The sequence below is a fragment of the Pyxicephalus adspersus genome, chromosome 2 (assembly GCF_032062135.1).
Source record: "Pyxicephalus adspersus chromosome 2, UCB_Pads_2.0, whole genome shotgun sequence".
Classification (NCBI taxonomy): domain Eukaryota; kingdom Metazoa; phylum Chordata; class Amphibia; order Anura; family Pyxicephalidae; genus Pyxicephalus; species Pyxicephalus adspersus.
Window position 1 is genome coordinate 124,392,420 of NC_092859.1, and position 16,687 is coordinate 124,409,106.

The 16,687-nt window shown below is 39.7% G+C and overlaps 2 protein-coding genes across 4 annotated transcripts in view; one reads left to right on the forward strand and one right to left on the reverse strand.

Moving 5' to 3' along the window:
- LARP6 (La ribonucleoprotein 6, translational regulator) overlaps nt 1-1,260 on the reverse strand; it is a 22,222-nt gene extending 20,962 nt beyond the window's left edge. Inside the window, exon 1 of one of the 2 annotated variants that reach the window (XM_072402299.1) lies at nt 854-1,260. In XM_072402299.1, the coding sequence (XP_072258400.1) occupies nt 854-1,107 (254 nt within the window). In that variant the 5' untranslated portion in view covers nt 1,108-1,260. The remainder of the gene's footprint in view (nt 1-853) is intronic. The other variant, XM_072402300.1, reaches the window with a different exon arrangement.
- Nucleotides 1,261-9,773: 8,513 nt separating this feature from the next.
- Nucleotides 9,774-16,687, forward strand: part of LRRC49 (leucine rich repeat containing 49) — an 84,643-nt gene continuing 77,729 nt past the window's right edge. The window contains exons 1-2 of one of the 2 annotated variants that reach the window (XM_072402301.1): nt 9,774-9,958; nt 15,370-15,432. In XM_072402301.1, coding sequence (XP_072258402.1) covers nt 9,920-9,958; nt 15,370-15,432 — 102 coding nt within the window. In that variant the 5' untranslated portion in view covers nt 9,774-9,919. The remainder of the gene's footprint in view (nt 9,959-15,369; nt 15,433-16,687) is intronic. The other variant, XM_072402302.1, reaches the window with a different exon arrangement.

Here is a 16,687-nt window from a genome sequence, read left to right on the forward strand (position 1 = left end):
AGAGGCAGTGTCACAGCACCCAGTGTTATTATAAGGGCATTGTCAGATGGTACCTGCATCACTGCAGGAGGCAGCACAGACACTGACAGACTGTTGTGCTCCTCAGACATTGTCATCGTGACTCAGAAAAGCCAGGATACACTGCAGATCACCAGCAACAGCTTTCATCTGACTCAACTCTATTCTGTATTTCAGGGATAACTTAATAAACTGCCTGTACCACTAACAGATAAAGCCCAGGAAATGCCACTACTGACATCCCCATCACACAACATTTTCTTGCCATCGGGGCAAGGGCAGCACGGAGGCTCAGTGGTTAGCACTCTGGCCTTTAAAATCTCAGCCAGGACACTATCTGCATGGAGTTTGCAGGTACTCCCCGTGTCTGTGTGGGTTTCCTCCGGCTACTCCGGTTTCCTCCCACATTCCAAAAACATGCAGTTAGGTTTATTGTCTTCCCCCAAAAATTGACCTTAGATTGTATTAGAGATGTGACTATGGTAGGGACATTAGATTGTGAGCTCCTTTGAGGGACAACTAGTGATATGGCTACGGACTTTGTACAGCTCTGCGTAATATGATGGCGCTATATATATACTGTGTAATAATAATCTGGGCACACACAAGATTTGCAAAGTATTTTCTTCTTTTCCCCATAAAGAATCTGCATGTGATCTGAGTCTGATGCAACAATCTGGCTGTTGCTATATATTGTATACACATTGCACAGTTTGTACGTAACATCTCAGGCCTGAAACAAATACAGAAGAAGTGCTGAGTACAGATTTCTGGCTGGGCCATCAATCTGGTACCCAATGCCAAGCAGCTAATAGAGGAGGGCACAGGGCATTACCTGTACTTGTCGTTGCGGCTGTAGTCGTCCTCGCTGCAGCTTCCTTCCAAGCCACCCCTGAAGTCTACACCGTCATCGTCATCCGCTGCCTCTATCGCCACCCTGATCTGTACCTGTGTGCCTAGATCCCAGGAGCTGCCAGCAGCCTTTCCCCCGGGCACTGCCACCAAATCCTGCTCGCTTGCTGGTTCCATGCTGAAGGATGGGATGCCAGCTACTAGCAATGGCTCATCTGATGGCCCACACTGTGACATTGGCTTCCAGTTGGATGGAGCTGCCCAGGTGTCAAATGAGAGCCTGCCAGACCCTCCGAAGAGCGGGCACTGGCACTGCCTCACTGTAGCCTGTTCTAGTCCCTTCCTGCTGCTGAGAATACAGCTCTGATCACCTCCTCCTTCCAAGCAGAGGATGGGACTTCCCCTCCTACTAATGCAGATTCTTCTCAGGGACAAGGCGGTACATGGAGGCGTCATTACACATCACTGGCCTAACATTCCTCACATTGCACTCATGCTGCCAGCTACACAGGATTATTGTGCCATCTGCTGGGCTACATGCCTTCCTATCATTCCCAAAACCCCTGCTAGAAAACTTATACTCTTTTCTTGCCCAAAAACAACCTCTGCTGGCCTGGCCACTATTTTTTGCTTACTGCGGTTGGTGTGGAAATACAGTAAAGGAACCATAAGTGTTGTTATCTTTGTTATTTGGATTTGTAGGGTGTCACCGTTATTGTGCACCGCACATATGGGAAGAGTTTATGCAGGATAGATTTTACCTTTTGCTGCTTTTTGCTCATGGAACTTGCCATTGAAAGTTGCTCTGGAGCAGCGGTCGCCAATCTTTCGGACCTCACAGACCACTAAATTCAAAATTTTAAATCCCATGGACCTGTAATATTAAATTTTTTAAAAGATAAATACATTTGTAATATAATGATCTTCCTAATGGTGCTGACAAGGACTGTGGAGGCTCTGATTCATTGATCAGCTCACGGTTTAGTATTACTATTGTTACTATTATCATTAGTTGCATTATCTTTGGTATTACTAAAGGAATTTAAAATATTAGTTTGCTTTTTCTCACTCATGAGTTTATTTCATTTGAATCTAGGACCAAACAAGAAATGATAGTTATCAATCTATTTGATGCCAATAAATATAACAGTTAAAGAAAATACACAGTTAAGGTCATACTTACCTAAAAGAACATCTGAGAAGTAAACAAATAAAACTATCAGATTAGAATCACGGGGCAGGGTGACTGTTGTAATGGTGGAAACAATACTGAAGTGTACAGAACCGATTGCCCCATACAATTTAGGCTACACTGACGTCATGCTGCCCCTCCCTTGTTTTTCCATCTCTAGTACAGTTCATGAATTTAGTGCAATATAAAAGTGAAAATTGTCATTCAGAATATAAGAATTTATTAGAATATTATTTTTGTTTTATTAATATTAAAACATAATAATGTCAACATTTTTCTGTTTACCACTTGTGACCATTAATTGAATTGGCGACCACTAATCGGGAGGATTTTCTATCTGAGATTTTTCAGTGAATGTCAGATTTACTGCAATATAAATAGACCCCAAATATTTAATAGTTTAATGTTCAATACAATGTTAAAAAGCTAATAAAAACATTTGGAGCAGGCAGATTCTTTATTGCAGAAAAGACAGGCTTTGTGTAGCAAACATCTTGAATTCAGATAGGACATTTAACTCATCATCATCCATAATAGTTCTTTTTATTGATGAAAAAAAAATGTTTAGGGGGGAAAGTTTGATTTAAAGTAGCAATGTAAAAAAAGTATCAAAAAGGAAGATGAAAAAATGACTAATAGCTACAAAACTTTTATACATACCGTGTGTATTTTCATACATTTGAGGTTGTCACCATTCGTTCAGATGCCTTTTTTTTTACTACAAACATTTCAAGCAGAATACAGTTAGGTCTAATATGGCAAGCAGAACCCTAAACTATTTCCACCCCCAAACCTTAAATCTGTATGTTTTCTTTCTTTTTCCACTTTCTCTGCCATTGTGCTGCAATTCCAGAGCCAATAAAAAAAGAAGAATGCATGTTTGCTACAGATGCTGCATCTGCCAAATTTCAGGAAAATGGAATGTTCAGCATGGTATATGGACACCCAAAACTCTTTGCACCCTCCCCTATAAAGACCATATATGTTGGGGTCAGCACATGTTATGTTTTCAAGTTGACACCCATTCCCCCACCATTTTTTTCTGCAGCATATATTAAAAAGTTAATTTGGCAAGAAAAACAACTCTCCAGTGTTTTTTTTTTTACATATATCAAGCTTGGTGTGAAGCAAATGTGAAGTGATGAGAATGTGGTCTTGTTGCTGTTGTTTATAAAAATTGGTCAGCTTCGTATTAAAAAGTATTTCTAATTAATTTTAGGACGGTTATACATAACAAGACAGCATGTATCAAGTTGTACATGTTCTATTTGCATATCAGGTAAACCTATGTTATTTCCTTTGTTTTGTTGATACTGTTATGGCATTGTACAAGTTCCTTTTTTCAGGTGTGTGACTCTTCATGTTCTGTACTATACAATTATAATGAAGGGAAGAGCTTTCCAGTATTGACCTTGAAAGTTTTGAAATCTTCAGATGCAAATCCGTAATGGTGTTTGATAAACCAAACTTGAAAAGCTGTTGGGGGACTTTTTAAGAAATTTTTTTGGTTTACCAAATTTTTGAGGTTTGCAATCAAAAGGCTAAGCAAGAAACTGATACTTTAAATTTCTGAAACAAAGTTCATTGGTTTTGTTGGCATTATTGTATGTTTTGAATATGGTCTTTAATATCTTGGTCTTTAAGACTATATTGTAAGGACTGGTAGAACAGTAGAATGTGCTGGGCCTCCTAGAATCTTGCTTACCATGTGCAGAGTTTCTGGGAAATACATTCGTTTGCTGTAATTAGAACCCCAGCAATAAAATGCCTTCCAGATAGCCCTGCAAAGGTATCCTCTGTATGTGTTGTTGTTCAAAGTCACCCTGTAAAGCTACCAAGGATGTGACCAAAGACCATGAACAAATTGTGAGCAGCTGTTAATAACAAATAGATTATTTTGTAACGTGCCATGATTTTATGGGTGCAGTATGCATTTTGGTATTGAGTAACCCTATTATTATCAGACCCTATTATCCATGTGTTTGCTATATTTCTATATTGCAGGCTGGTATAATCACTGAGTACCTGCACAATAGCCGTGCAATTATCATGTACCATAGCCAACATGTCAACATAGCACTTCTGGACCGTCATGAAATCTGGACCGTCATTTATCGAATTAGCATACAGTGCCACAGGCATCTATATTTGGCTCCTTGAGGGCCCCCTAAAGATGATCTATATAAGTAGTAACCTTGGCCAAAAAGTGGGAAATAGTAGTACCAAACAATTTTACCACTCAGTGATACGTTTCTATATCAGCCAGGGACCTGGATCTGTTTATTTGTACCAACATAACCTCCGAACAGTGAACTGTTAAACTTTATCCCATTACTATTATTACTAATAATATTAATAATCATCATAATACTAATATTAATAACAATATTAATAATAAACAGGATTTATATAGCATAATATGCAATATGTAAAATAAAACACATTGTACATTAAATTAAATTCCATAACTGGCACATTTACTTGAAAAGTACCGGGGAAAGACTACACAACCTTTGAAAAGCAGAAGTGATTTAGTAATTTCTAAGTAATTGGATTGGGTATATACTTCTGCAAAATGATCAGACAAGCTGTCTACCCAGTGTCTGAAGTTGTGTATAGTCATGACCGGGCTGGCCAGGAGAAATAAAGTTTCATAGATACTAATTATTATTATTACAGTATTATTATGGCCCCAACATATCACACAGTGCTGTACAAAGTCCATAGTTATGTCACTAGCTGTCCCTCAAAGGGGCTCACAATCTAATGTCCTTATATTAGTCATATGCCTTTAATACAGTCTAATTTTCAATTTTGAGGGAAAGCCAAACAACCTAACTGCATTTTTTTTTCAAATGTGGGAGGAAACCCACGCAGACACGGGGAGAACCTGCAAACTCCATGCAGATAGTGTCCTGGCCAAGATTTGAACCTGGGAATTAGCATTGCAAAGACCAGAGTGCTAACCACTGAGCCATCATGTTGCCCTAATAATAATATTATAATATGAAGGAATCTGTTAACTCGTGGCAATTTCTTGATATGGTGGCTGGAAAACAATGGGACAGTGAGTTTCAAATGAGTACTTTAGTATGAGGAAATAATAGAAATAATGTTAGAACCTGTAATTTCAGCAATATTATGGTGTTGACAATTTCTATCCAGTCTTGAATGAGATGGAAGGGGTCTTAAACAATATACCACGCAGCAAATCCCCATCACTAGTAAAACATACATAAAAAATCCAGGTTAAATTAGAGTTCTTTCTGAAAATGTTGAGTCCTAGATTTGTAACAAAAGAAGTAAAATTTAGAACTGTCCATTCAGGTTCTTCAGCTGCAGCATCCTCACATCCTGGGACTGATCTACCATCCAAAATTACAGTTGTATCTTCCATAGCTCTATTTTGGAGACTCCTTCTAACAGAAATAAGCTATAATTCCTGTAGGACAAACAACAGGGGGACAAATTCTTACCCCAAGGTTAGGCTTTATAGGACATTATCCCTATCAGCAAGAATATTAAAACCTTCTGAGCATTAGCAGCTCACCTTTGCTTGCCAGGATAGCTAACAAGGCTTTCCCTGTGCTTGCTGGGACTAAATGAACTCCTGCAGGCTTGCATGGAAATTATGTCATCGTGGCCCTAGCAATCAAGATGACCTTAGATTGCAAAGAGGAAGTGCAGATGGAAGATAGTGGTGCCCTTTGATGGAACAGGGACAGATACACAGGGTTAAGTTCTGCTGTAAGCTCCCTACAGATGTCATATGGATTTCAGATAATTGTCTATGGAAATGATTGTTTGATTGTTTTCCTGTACAAATAGCGTCCATTTAGTTCTATGAAGGGGGGAGCACAAGCACCCTGCTGTGCTCTCCTTCATAAGAGTACCCATTGTTAGTCCCGATTGGTCATTTATCAATCTGCTACAGCTGTACACATATCAGATTTTTGCCAGAGATGAGCATGACCATTCATCTCAGACAAGAATCATCTGGCATGGGTAGTACAACTAGTGATAAGACTATGTTACTAGAGCAAAAACTGTTAATGCTAATAACAATCTTTAGCCTAGATCTCATTTTTTTTATTTTAGGATCGAATACTCCATAAAGATTAATTGTATATGCACTGTACTGTATATCTTTGGTTGTAAGTTCTATTGGGCAGGGTCTTCTCCTCTGTCATTGTGGCTACTTATCTGGTATGCAGGTCATATGTGTAATAAATGGGCACGTTATAAATAGAGGTTATTTATATATATATTTTTTTCGGGATCCTTATCCTCAGCTGTGTCCCCCCCTGTGGACATGTACCGTATGCGTCAGTTTATTACAGGAGATGTGAATATGTTACACAAGGTTTGTCATCTCTAAACAAATAGGATTTTAGAGCTCGGAGCATCTGTTTCATCTTACTCATTACACAATGTTCTACATAAAGTCGGCAAGGTCTAGGCAACCTTCCACGACTCAAGCTGACAAACATGCTAAACTTAAAAACAGAATGTTCGGGGAGATTTTATTTGCAGGAGAAAATGAATGTTTTGTGTTCAAAAGTTCCGTTTTGTGACTCAGAAAACACAACATAATTTGGTACATCTAAAATTCACGCCTGGGGCTTCATTTTTATTGCTCTTTAAAGATACAGCTCATCAGTTTTTGATGTTAAAGGGACCTTTAGCTATGGAAGTAACAAGGTGCACGACTTGGGTGTCACCGTCTCTTGTACTAAGTGTGAGGAGCAGATTACTGTAGAAATAAATTCTGGAAACTCTCATCTCAAATCATCCTTATGGTGTTTATTATTAACAATAAACAGTATTTATATAGTGCCAACATATTACGCAGCGCTGTACATTAAATAGAGGTTGCAAATGACAGACGAATACAGACAGTGACACTGGAGGAGGAGAGGACCCTGCTATCTAAAGAAGTATTACAGCCTCATGTCAGAAGCCTCCATCTGCTGCAAGACACAAAGAAATGGGCAACATTTCTGGACTGTAGATTCTGTGGTCAGCCAAGGAAAGTTAGTGTGGTAGAAGAAAGACACTTCATGCTTACTTCTCTTAGAAATCAGAAGATGGAAAGCAGATTCATCATCTCAGAACTGGAAGAAACCCTTGGCACCGATCTAATGTCTGGAGACTTTAGGTCTTTTATTATTATTACTATACAGTATTTATATAGCACCGACTAGCTGTCTCTCAAAGGGGCTCACAATCTAATGTCCCTACCATAGTCATATGTCATTATTACAGCCTAAGGACAATGTTGGGGGGAAGCCAATTAACCTAACTGCATGTTTTTAGAATGTGGGAGGAAACCCAGGCAGACACTGGTAGAACCTGCAAACTCCATGCAGATAGTTTCCTGGCTGAGGTTTGAACCTGGAACCTAGCACTGCAAAGGCCAGAGTGCTAACCACTGAGCCACAAAGAATTGCAGCCAAAAAAACCACATGTGGACACAAGGCCAAGTGACTCAACTACCGGTATGCATAAAAACATAGGAACTCTGGAATGATTACCTGATTTAATAAAGCTCTCCGAGGCATGAGAGGATACTTTTTTTTTTATCAGTGAACCTGGATGATCTGGCAAACCTAACAAGGACTTTCTTAAAAGCCGTTTGCTTTTTGTTAGAAAATGTTTTCAATCCTGGACCAGATCCATTACAGGTTTGCTGGATCACCCAGCTTCACTGATGAAAGTGTATCTTTAATAAATATTGCCCAATGAGTCAAAATGTAAATATATATTAGGCTCTAGCAATTGTTTGTTTGCTGAAAAGCTGGAGAGCATTAAAATGATGAATGCCTGCAGGCAATCGTGAAGAAAGGTGGAGGTTTCCTTGCAAGGCTGGGGCAGCAATTTCTACAAATAGAATTTGGGGTTTGGTGAGAATTAATTGTGTTCTCAGTCCTGAGATATACAAGCAGATATTTATCCATCATCAAATACTATCAGGAGGTGTCTGACTGGCTACAAATTTATTCTGCAACGGACAATGACCCAGCACATACAGCTAATGTCATTGAGAACCATCTTTAGGGTAAAGAGGAACAAGGATCCTTGGAAGTCTCCATCAATGGCCTGGGTGGGGTCTGCATTAGGTATATATTCAGTACATCTGTGCAATACATGTACAATATGAGTACAACACCGATCAGACATCACCGCACAACGCTGGAATGGGAGGAATAGATCTGGGGTCATTAACCATTACCTGTGAATTGGTGAGCTGCAGAGGATTTTAGAACATCACCTATGGAAAGTTTTGGGTGAGTATAGATTTGTAGTTTGATGCCATGTCACAGCAGCATGACATTTATTTTCATTTACAGAATATTTGAAGATTTTTTTGGTATTTCTGTTCACAAATTGGATGTAAATTTTGCTGAAATCACAGCATGCAACACTCATTACAAAGGATGGTTTAGGTAGGTCCTCATCTTAAAGCGTACCTAAACTCAGAATTTTCACTTTACATAAAAGGGTAGAGAACCCTTTAATGAAAGGTAAACATTCTGTTTTTTTTTTTAGGTGCAAAAAAAAAAGGTGCAGCACTGCTCCCTACTTCTCGGCCGGCTAGGCGGTCCAGAATGAATGGGAGAGCAAAGCCTCCTGGGATACATATGTCAGGCATCCCGGGAGGCTCCTGGGCGCTCCTTCATTGCATCCCTGAGCATCTCGGGCATGCAAAGAAGGAGCCTTTTTGCTGAAAGAGAAAAATTTGCCGATCTCACGCATGCGTAGTGAGGTCGGCAAATTTTTTTTTCATCCTATGTCACTCAATCTCGCGCCTAGGTCAGTTGACGTAGGATGAATAACCCAGAAGAGAAGATAAAGATGGCGACACCCTCGGCCCCGGCTCTTGGACGGATGCCGAGATGCCGCAGGACCCAATGCCGGACACCCCCAGAGTGATCAGATTGTCCTGCGGGATTAAAGGTGTGTTTTGGTTTTGTAACTTTGAGTTTTGAGTATAGTTCCTCTTTAAATGATCCTGCTACATCTACAATTGATTGTACTGTATTATAATATGGGTGGTTGTATATTGTATGATCACATTGTAACATTTGTGGCTGTACAGATTGTATGATCATATTGTATTGTGTACAGCACCTGAAAGATTGTAAACCCTTCTAGCCCGGGTCTCCTCCTCCTCCTGTGTCACTGTCTGTATTTGCAACCCCTAATAATGTACAGCTCTGCATAACATGTTGGAGCTAAATAAATCCGGTTTAATATTATTAATAATAATAATGACCAGATTGTATGGTGTATAGGCAACATTTACCAATGGCTGATATCCACAGTACAAATACTGGATAGTGATGAAAAATGTTACCTCCAATATTTTATGGGTGACATGGCAAACAATAACATGTGACCCTCCAAATCCACTATAATATAGTATATTATAGTACATCACTCCAGTTTATTTTCTGAAGACCAGACCACCTCATTTCAGACAGCCAGGTTAATCTACATGTGTATGAGCAGCAACTACAACCAAATCTGCCGATACCATGGTTATGTCCACAATGTAACAAACTGACATGACTTGTATAAGACCATATACACCAAAACAAACCGGAAGTGACAATCCACACTATTTCCCTTCTCTGCAGCTTAGGGGCGGTGTCACCTTCTCGTCCCCATGGAGACCGGCACGCGGCGTGATGGGGCGTGGCCCGAGTATTGGAAAGGGAGGCAGGCGGGCGGCTTCTATGGTGACAGGGATGTGCGGGGCACTATTGTATTGTGTGGGAGGCTGCCAGTGACAGTCAGCAGGGAGGGGTCATCACAGCTGGAATATCCTCCTGTGACCCCGAATACACAGAAGACATGCTGCCCGGCAAATACCGAGGGAGGATTGTGTCCAATGTGAGCATTGTGTGTGTATTGTGTCATTTTATAAGATTTGTATTGTGTTGTGTGTGTTGTGATATGTATTGTGTGTCTCGAGCCCCCCATTCACCTGCTGCACCCTGGGATTTCTGCTGTCAGCCCTGCTTGTATAATGTCTGCTGCATCCATTGTGCTTTGCATTGTCCCCTTATTAATATTTTATTCATGTACATCATATTAGCACAGCCCTAATATTTCCACACTCCATGGAACACATCTATAACAATCATGTGTGGTCTACCTTGTGGGTATATTATACTGAGGTAATACCGGTAGTCCCCGGGTTACATGCGAGATAGGGACTGTAGATGTGTTCTTAAGTTGAATTTGTATGTAAGTCGGAAAAGGTATATTATTTTAACCACCTGGGCGTTACACTGAGGTCTAGATTTCTGTACCAAAAGCGTTACACTGTTTTTCATGAAATTTTTTTTTAAATTGTAGACCTGTAACTTACAGAAATATGTCCGAACAGGGGTCTAGTAGGTATAATGAATATAAAAAATGTTTGAAACACACAATCATGTAAAAAAAAAAAAAAATTACTTTTAATAAATTAAAGGAAAAACACAAAATTCAGCTTAAACAAGAATACATAAATAAATTAAAAATACTGAAAATGCGATAATTCGGTATACTGTATAGTAATATATTTTTCTAAAACACCTCCCTAGTGTCCGTCACATACCTATAGACATGTCTGTCACATACCTATAGACAAAACCACATAAATATATTTTCTATTATTTTGGATTGGATTGGATACAGGACTTTGTATTCAATCCAATACAAAATGTTTGAATGAGTTTCAATTTGAATTTCCCGCACACGCGCCGACGTCATCACGCACGCAGGGAGAATCCGGCCGGCTTTTTTTTTCTCCGCCGGCCGGCTTCTTGTTTTAGAGATCACCCGGCGCTGGAGCGAGAACGACGCTGGATGATCAGCGGGACCAGGTAAGAAGCCGGCCGGCATCTTGTGTTCCGCCGGCCGGCATCTTACCGGTCCCGCTGGTATAGGAGAAGGCACCCGACGCTGGAGAGGGAGATCGACGCTGGAGGACGACGCTGGAACACGGACACGACGCTGGATGAGCACAGCGGGACCAGGTAAGTGGGGATTTTAATGTAGGGAGAAAAGTTCGGGGTTAACAATAAGTGCAACTTGTTTTAGTACGGAAAAGTGGGGCTTAACGGTTGGGAGGTAAATAAATGCAATAAGAACAGATGTTTGTCAACATATTATTAGGCAGCATGGTGTCAGTTACTGTATGGACTTACTTTATGGAGCCTAGACATTCATTAAAGCGTACCTAAATTCAAAATTTTCACTTTACATAAAAGAGTAGATAACCCTTTAATATAAAGTAAAATTTCCCTTGTTTCTTTTTTTTTTTTTTTTATAAAAAAGGGTGCAGAACCACCCCCTAAATAGAAGTGCAAAGCCTCCTGGGGTATCTACATCACGTATCCTGGGAGGTTCTTGGGAACCTTTTTGTGAAAAGGGAAAATTTTGCTGATCCTATGCATGCACAGTGGAAATGGCAAGTTTTTTCCCCATTCTACGTCACCCAATCTCGCGCTTGGGTTGGGTGATGTAGGAAGAAAAACCAGAAAGAAGAGGAAAAGATGGCGCTGCCCGAAGCACGGGACAATGCGGGATCCGATGAAAGACACCTCCAGATGGATTAGACTGCCCTGCGGGATTAAGGTAAGTGTATTTTTTGTGTTTTGGGGGATATTGAGTTTAGTTCCTCTTTAACTTGTGGAGCAAGCTGTGCTTCCATATGCAAAAAGAAAAAACTGCAGAGTTTGTTTTGGTCATTAAATAGTTACAAGAGCTTGCAGAACAGCAAAAGACTTCTTGCAAGTCCTCCTCCTTCAAGCCTTGTCCTGCACACGAGCAGCAGGGAAGCCCTGTTCTTATCTAGGAGTTGTTTGTATGTCAGATATCCTTTACCCGGGGACTGCCTGTAACATACTAATAACACCCCTACTCATTACAACACTCTTTAACATTGGTGGGCAATGACATGTCCCCTTACATTGGAAGTTAGTGGAGTTCAGACCTTTTAACATTGGTGAGCAGTGCCATGTCCCCTTACATCGGAGGCCAGAAGCAGAGTGCCCTTTTAATAATGGTGGGCAGTGATTTGTCCTCTTACTGTACATTGATTCTTTGTGTAAGAAGTGTCCCTTTAACATTAGTGAGAAGAGATTTGTCCCTTTACCTTGGTTGACAGTGGAGAAGTTCACTCTTATAAAAATGTTTCTTTACATTGGTGGACATTGATATGTGTGTCCACTTTAACATTACTTACCATTACCATTACTTGCCATCTTTTGATTTGTTCTTGCTACATCACTCGATCTTGTACTGCACAGGTACGAGATTGGGTGAGGTAGCTCGCTGTAAAGGAGAATGTGTGAGATCGGCATCTCTTTGCCCCTTCTGCTCATGCCTGACCTTGGCAGCCAAAAAAAAGGGTGTTGTTCTTAAAAACAACAAAAAAAAAATAATTTTTTTACTATATATATATATATATATAAAAAGGGTTGTCCACCCTTTTATGGAAAGTAAAAATGTTGAGTTTAGGTCCGCTTTTAATCGGTTGTTTGTTGAACAAGTTTCCACTTACTTTGGTGGTAAGTTGAGAAGTGTCCCGTTAACATTGGTGCAATGGCCTGACCCCTCACGTTGGAGGCCATTGGAGAAGTATTTCTTTACCATTGGCAGATAAGTTCCCTCTTACACTGTTGGCACTGGTTTGTTCCCTTTATTTAGCATTGGGTGTCGAAGTGTCCCTTTAACACTGGTGGGAAATCACGTATCCCCTTACATTGATGGTCAATGGAGAAGTGTATTTTTTTTTTTCTATTGTTGGGTGATGGTCAGTGGAGTTGTTCCCTTTTTATGTTTATGGTCAGTGGAGAAGTTCCCAATAACAGTGTCGGTCATTGTTAGGAAGTTTGTATTTTACACTGTTAGTCAGTGGAGAAGTTCCCTTCTATATTGGTATTCATGAGAGATGATCCCCTTTATATTGGTGATAAGTGGAGAAATTATATTTTTAGATTGGTGGTCAGTGGGGAATTTCTTCTTCACATTGGTGGTCAATAGAGATATTCCCAATTAGATTGGTGGTCGGTGGGGAAGTTCACTATTATATTGGTAGTCAGGGAATATATTCCCATTTACATTGGTGGTCAGTGAAGAAGTTAACTTGACAATGTTAGTCAGTGCAGAAGTAACTTATTACTGTAGTGGTCATTGGAGAAGTTCTCTTTTACACTAATAGTGGGAAATTTAACTTTTTTACACCGTTGTTCAATGAAGAAGTCGACCTTTATGTTATTAGTCAGGAAAACTGTTCCTCTTTGCATTGGTGGTCATTGCAGAAATTACCTTTTACATTGGTGGTCTTTGGATAAGTTCTCTTTAATATCGGTGGTCAAATAAAAAATACATTGCTGGTCAATCGGAATGTTCCATATGACAGTGGTGGTCATTGGAGAGGTTCTCTTTTACTCTAGTGGTCATTGAGGAAGTGGTGTTTTTTATTGGTGGTCAAGAGAGATGTAGAAAGTTTTCTTTTACAATGGTGGTCAATGAAGATGTTCCCCTTTACATTGGTAGTCAGTGGATATTTTCTCTATCACATTGATGGCTATTGTAGAGATGGCCCTTAGGTACTGGCATAGAAATGTCCTCTTACATTGGTGGTCAGGGGAGACATCTCCCTCTCATCGTTAGTGATTTGCGGAAGGTTTCTCTTGCATTAGTGGTATGTCGTATTTTCATTATTTATCATTGGGAAGAACCCCACAGATTGAATCCAAGTGAAACAAGGATCTGTCTAAATTGGTGGTCAGTGGGAGAAATGCCCTTACACTGGTTATCAGGGAAAACAAAACCTGATACATCAGTGTTTTGTAGGAAGAATGCCTATTTGGTTAACAGGATAATGTACCCGTATATTTATGGCAAATGGCCACTGGAGTTCATTAGAAAAAGAGCTTCCATACTTTGGTGGTCAGTGGGAAAAATACCTCTTTTACAGACATTTAAAGATTTAATTAGTGTCAGTGGTTACTTAGAGAAGTTACCTGAGAGAGGTGAGGCTCCATTAGTCCCACACGGCTAAGTGATTCTGGTGTCGGTGTCCTCCTCTCGGTAGGCTCTTGGTGTGATATTCACAGTGTAAAGCGGTAGAGTATGTCTGGATTATGGTGCTGCCACGTCCACTCACAGTCCTGATGTACATGGCATTGACAGAGGCTGATGGATTTATGTACTGTTCAGTGCCTTTAAAGTTAATCTGTCATTAGAAAAATACAAGAATAACTGTTACTGAAAAAGAATATTGCTTTGGGAGCCTTTATCCGCTTGCTTCTCTAGGTTAGTGGCTCAATGCATTAAAACAAAAGGGCCACCATGACAGCAAGGCACATAAAACATTCAGATTGACAGCCTTCATGTTTCCTTTAGTGGTGGGTTTCTTGAAAGGAGACAAAGGCTTCTGACACATCTAGAAATCTTGAATGCTCCTGATTTCTTGGCTTGTGTAGCTTTATAAGAGAGTTAAGATCCAAGCCACTGGCACTGATAATAAACATTTTTTTTCATCTTCTTCCACAGGCTGGTGGTTTTATTATTACAAAATTCTATTCTAGTACCAACATATTATGCAGGGCTATACAAAGTTTATTGTCATGTTACTAGCTATCCCTCGAAGGGGCTCGCAATATAATGGCCCTACCATTGTCATATGTCTTTAGTACATTCTAAGGTCAAATTTGGGGGTACCCAATTAACCTAACTGCATGTTTTTGAAATGTGGGAGGAAACCCACACAAACACGAGGAGAACCTGCAAACTCCATGCAGGTAGAGCCCTGGCCAGGATTTGAACCTGGGACCTAGCGCTGCAAAGTCCAGAGAGCTAACCTCTGCCACTGTGCTGTGTGTTTTAAAAGACTTAAATATGACCATGCATGGCAATAAATTAAATGCAGCTTGCAGGATCTTCTCTGTCCTGTAAACATGTAAGACCATTTCTTGTAGAAGATAATGAATTCCTGTTTGTCCTTGCATTACAAAATGATGCATAATAGTCAGAGTCCTCGTAGAGAAATCCGGTTTCTGTTTACAGCCCTACCCAGTACTTTTTTGCTAAACTGTTCAGTGGCTTCTACTCTCAGATCTCTACAACAATGTGGCCTTAATATTCTGTAGTCCATGCTAAGGGGTATCAGGTACTGAAAACACAGGGCACCTTTAAATGTTTGACATCAACACATTTTTGGGGTTTTCATACACTTCAAAGTTTCAACTTTGCTTTAAATTCATGTTATAAAAATAATTGTCTATCTTTTTTTTCTTTTTAAGGTAAACAACTGTGGTCTCCATCTGGTATTGCAGACTACCCCTGTTACAGATAAAAGTAAACAGGTAACACTACTAATATGATGTGAATACCGTATGTATCTAATGGTCACAAATTGAGGTTATGATAAGATGAACAAAGTAGTTACTGTAGTTACTTTTCAGTCACTTCTCTGGAAATGGAGCACTAAACTCAACCTAAACAAATTTTTCATGAGTATGGTTTCCCTTGGTTTACTAAACCTAATCCGCATTAAACCATGGATTGAGTTCTAATGGACTTTGTGTGTAATATATTGCTTACTGAATAAAACTTTGTTATAGTATATATCTCCCTAAACAATAGGGGCTCCAATTATTTTTACTGTGCAGCCTTCCCGTGCCATAAGGCCAACTAGTGTTATTTCCTTGAAAAGCACACTTGCCATTGTTGACAATCCTTACATTAAAATGAATAGAGACCACATACATTGATAGAGATTGTTAAGTTTGTCATGAAGGAAACCTTCACGGTTCTTTTTTACTTTTTTAACTAAATTTGAATTCATCAAGAAGGTAAAACTTGGGATCCTCGGCATCTTGGTTTTATGTCTAAGGCATATATACATAATGTACACACATAAATTAAAATCACTGGAAATGATCTTTTGTGAATCTTTCCAGTGACAGATGCATGAAGGAGCAATGTACACAACGCCGTTCTGTTCTATGGACAGGGGAATGGGGATAATAAGTGTGTGTCACCCCTCTGTGCTCACCTCCAGTGGTCCTTCTGAATTGATCAGTCAATAATCCATCCTGGAGGTTGATGACAGCTGCAGACATGTCAGACTTCTGCCCAAGACCCATGCAACTATTTGACTCTGGCATCAATGATTTGACGTGTATGCAGATTAAAAGACTGCCATGTGATTCCGATAAGAATGAAATATCCATCTAGATACATTTTTCTTTAGCTGGTAAATATTTCCCTCATTCACAAATAATAATCTCATAGTGCTTTTATTTTTCCTTGGGCCCAAAGGGTTTCAAATTCATCCAATAAGATTTGCAGCACATACAAAATTCATGGAAGTTAAATTGACAACATCATGATTGCCGTCTCTTTCACCATATATTAGTTAGCTTGAATAGCTTCCAGTTATCATGAATTATACAAAATGTCATGGCTGAGTTTCTGATATTGCCAAGGTGTTCAGTGCAGTCTCTGATCAGCATTTATGGCATTTGTACCAAAATGTCAAATAAACTTATTCTGTTATCTGACAAGCCCCAGAAATGTTTCTAAAACGTGATAAAATGTTCCTTTGTAGTATAAAAC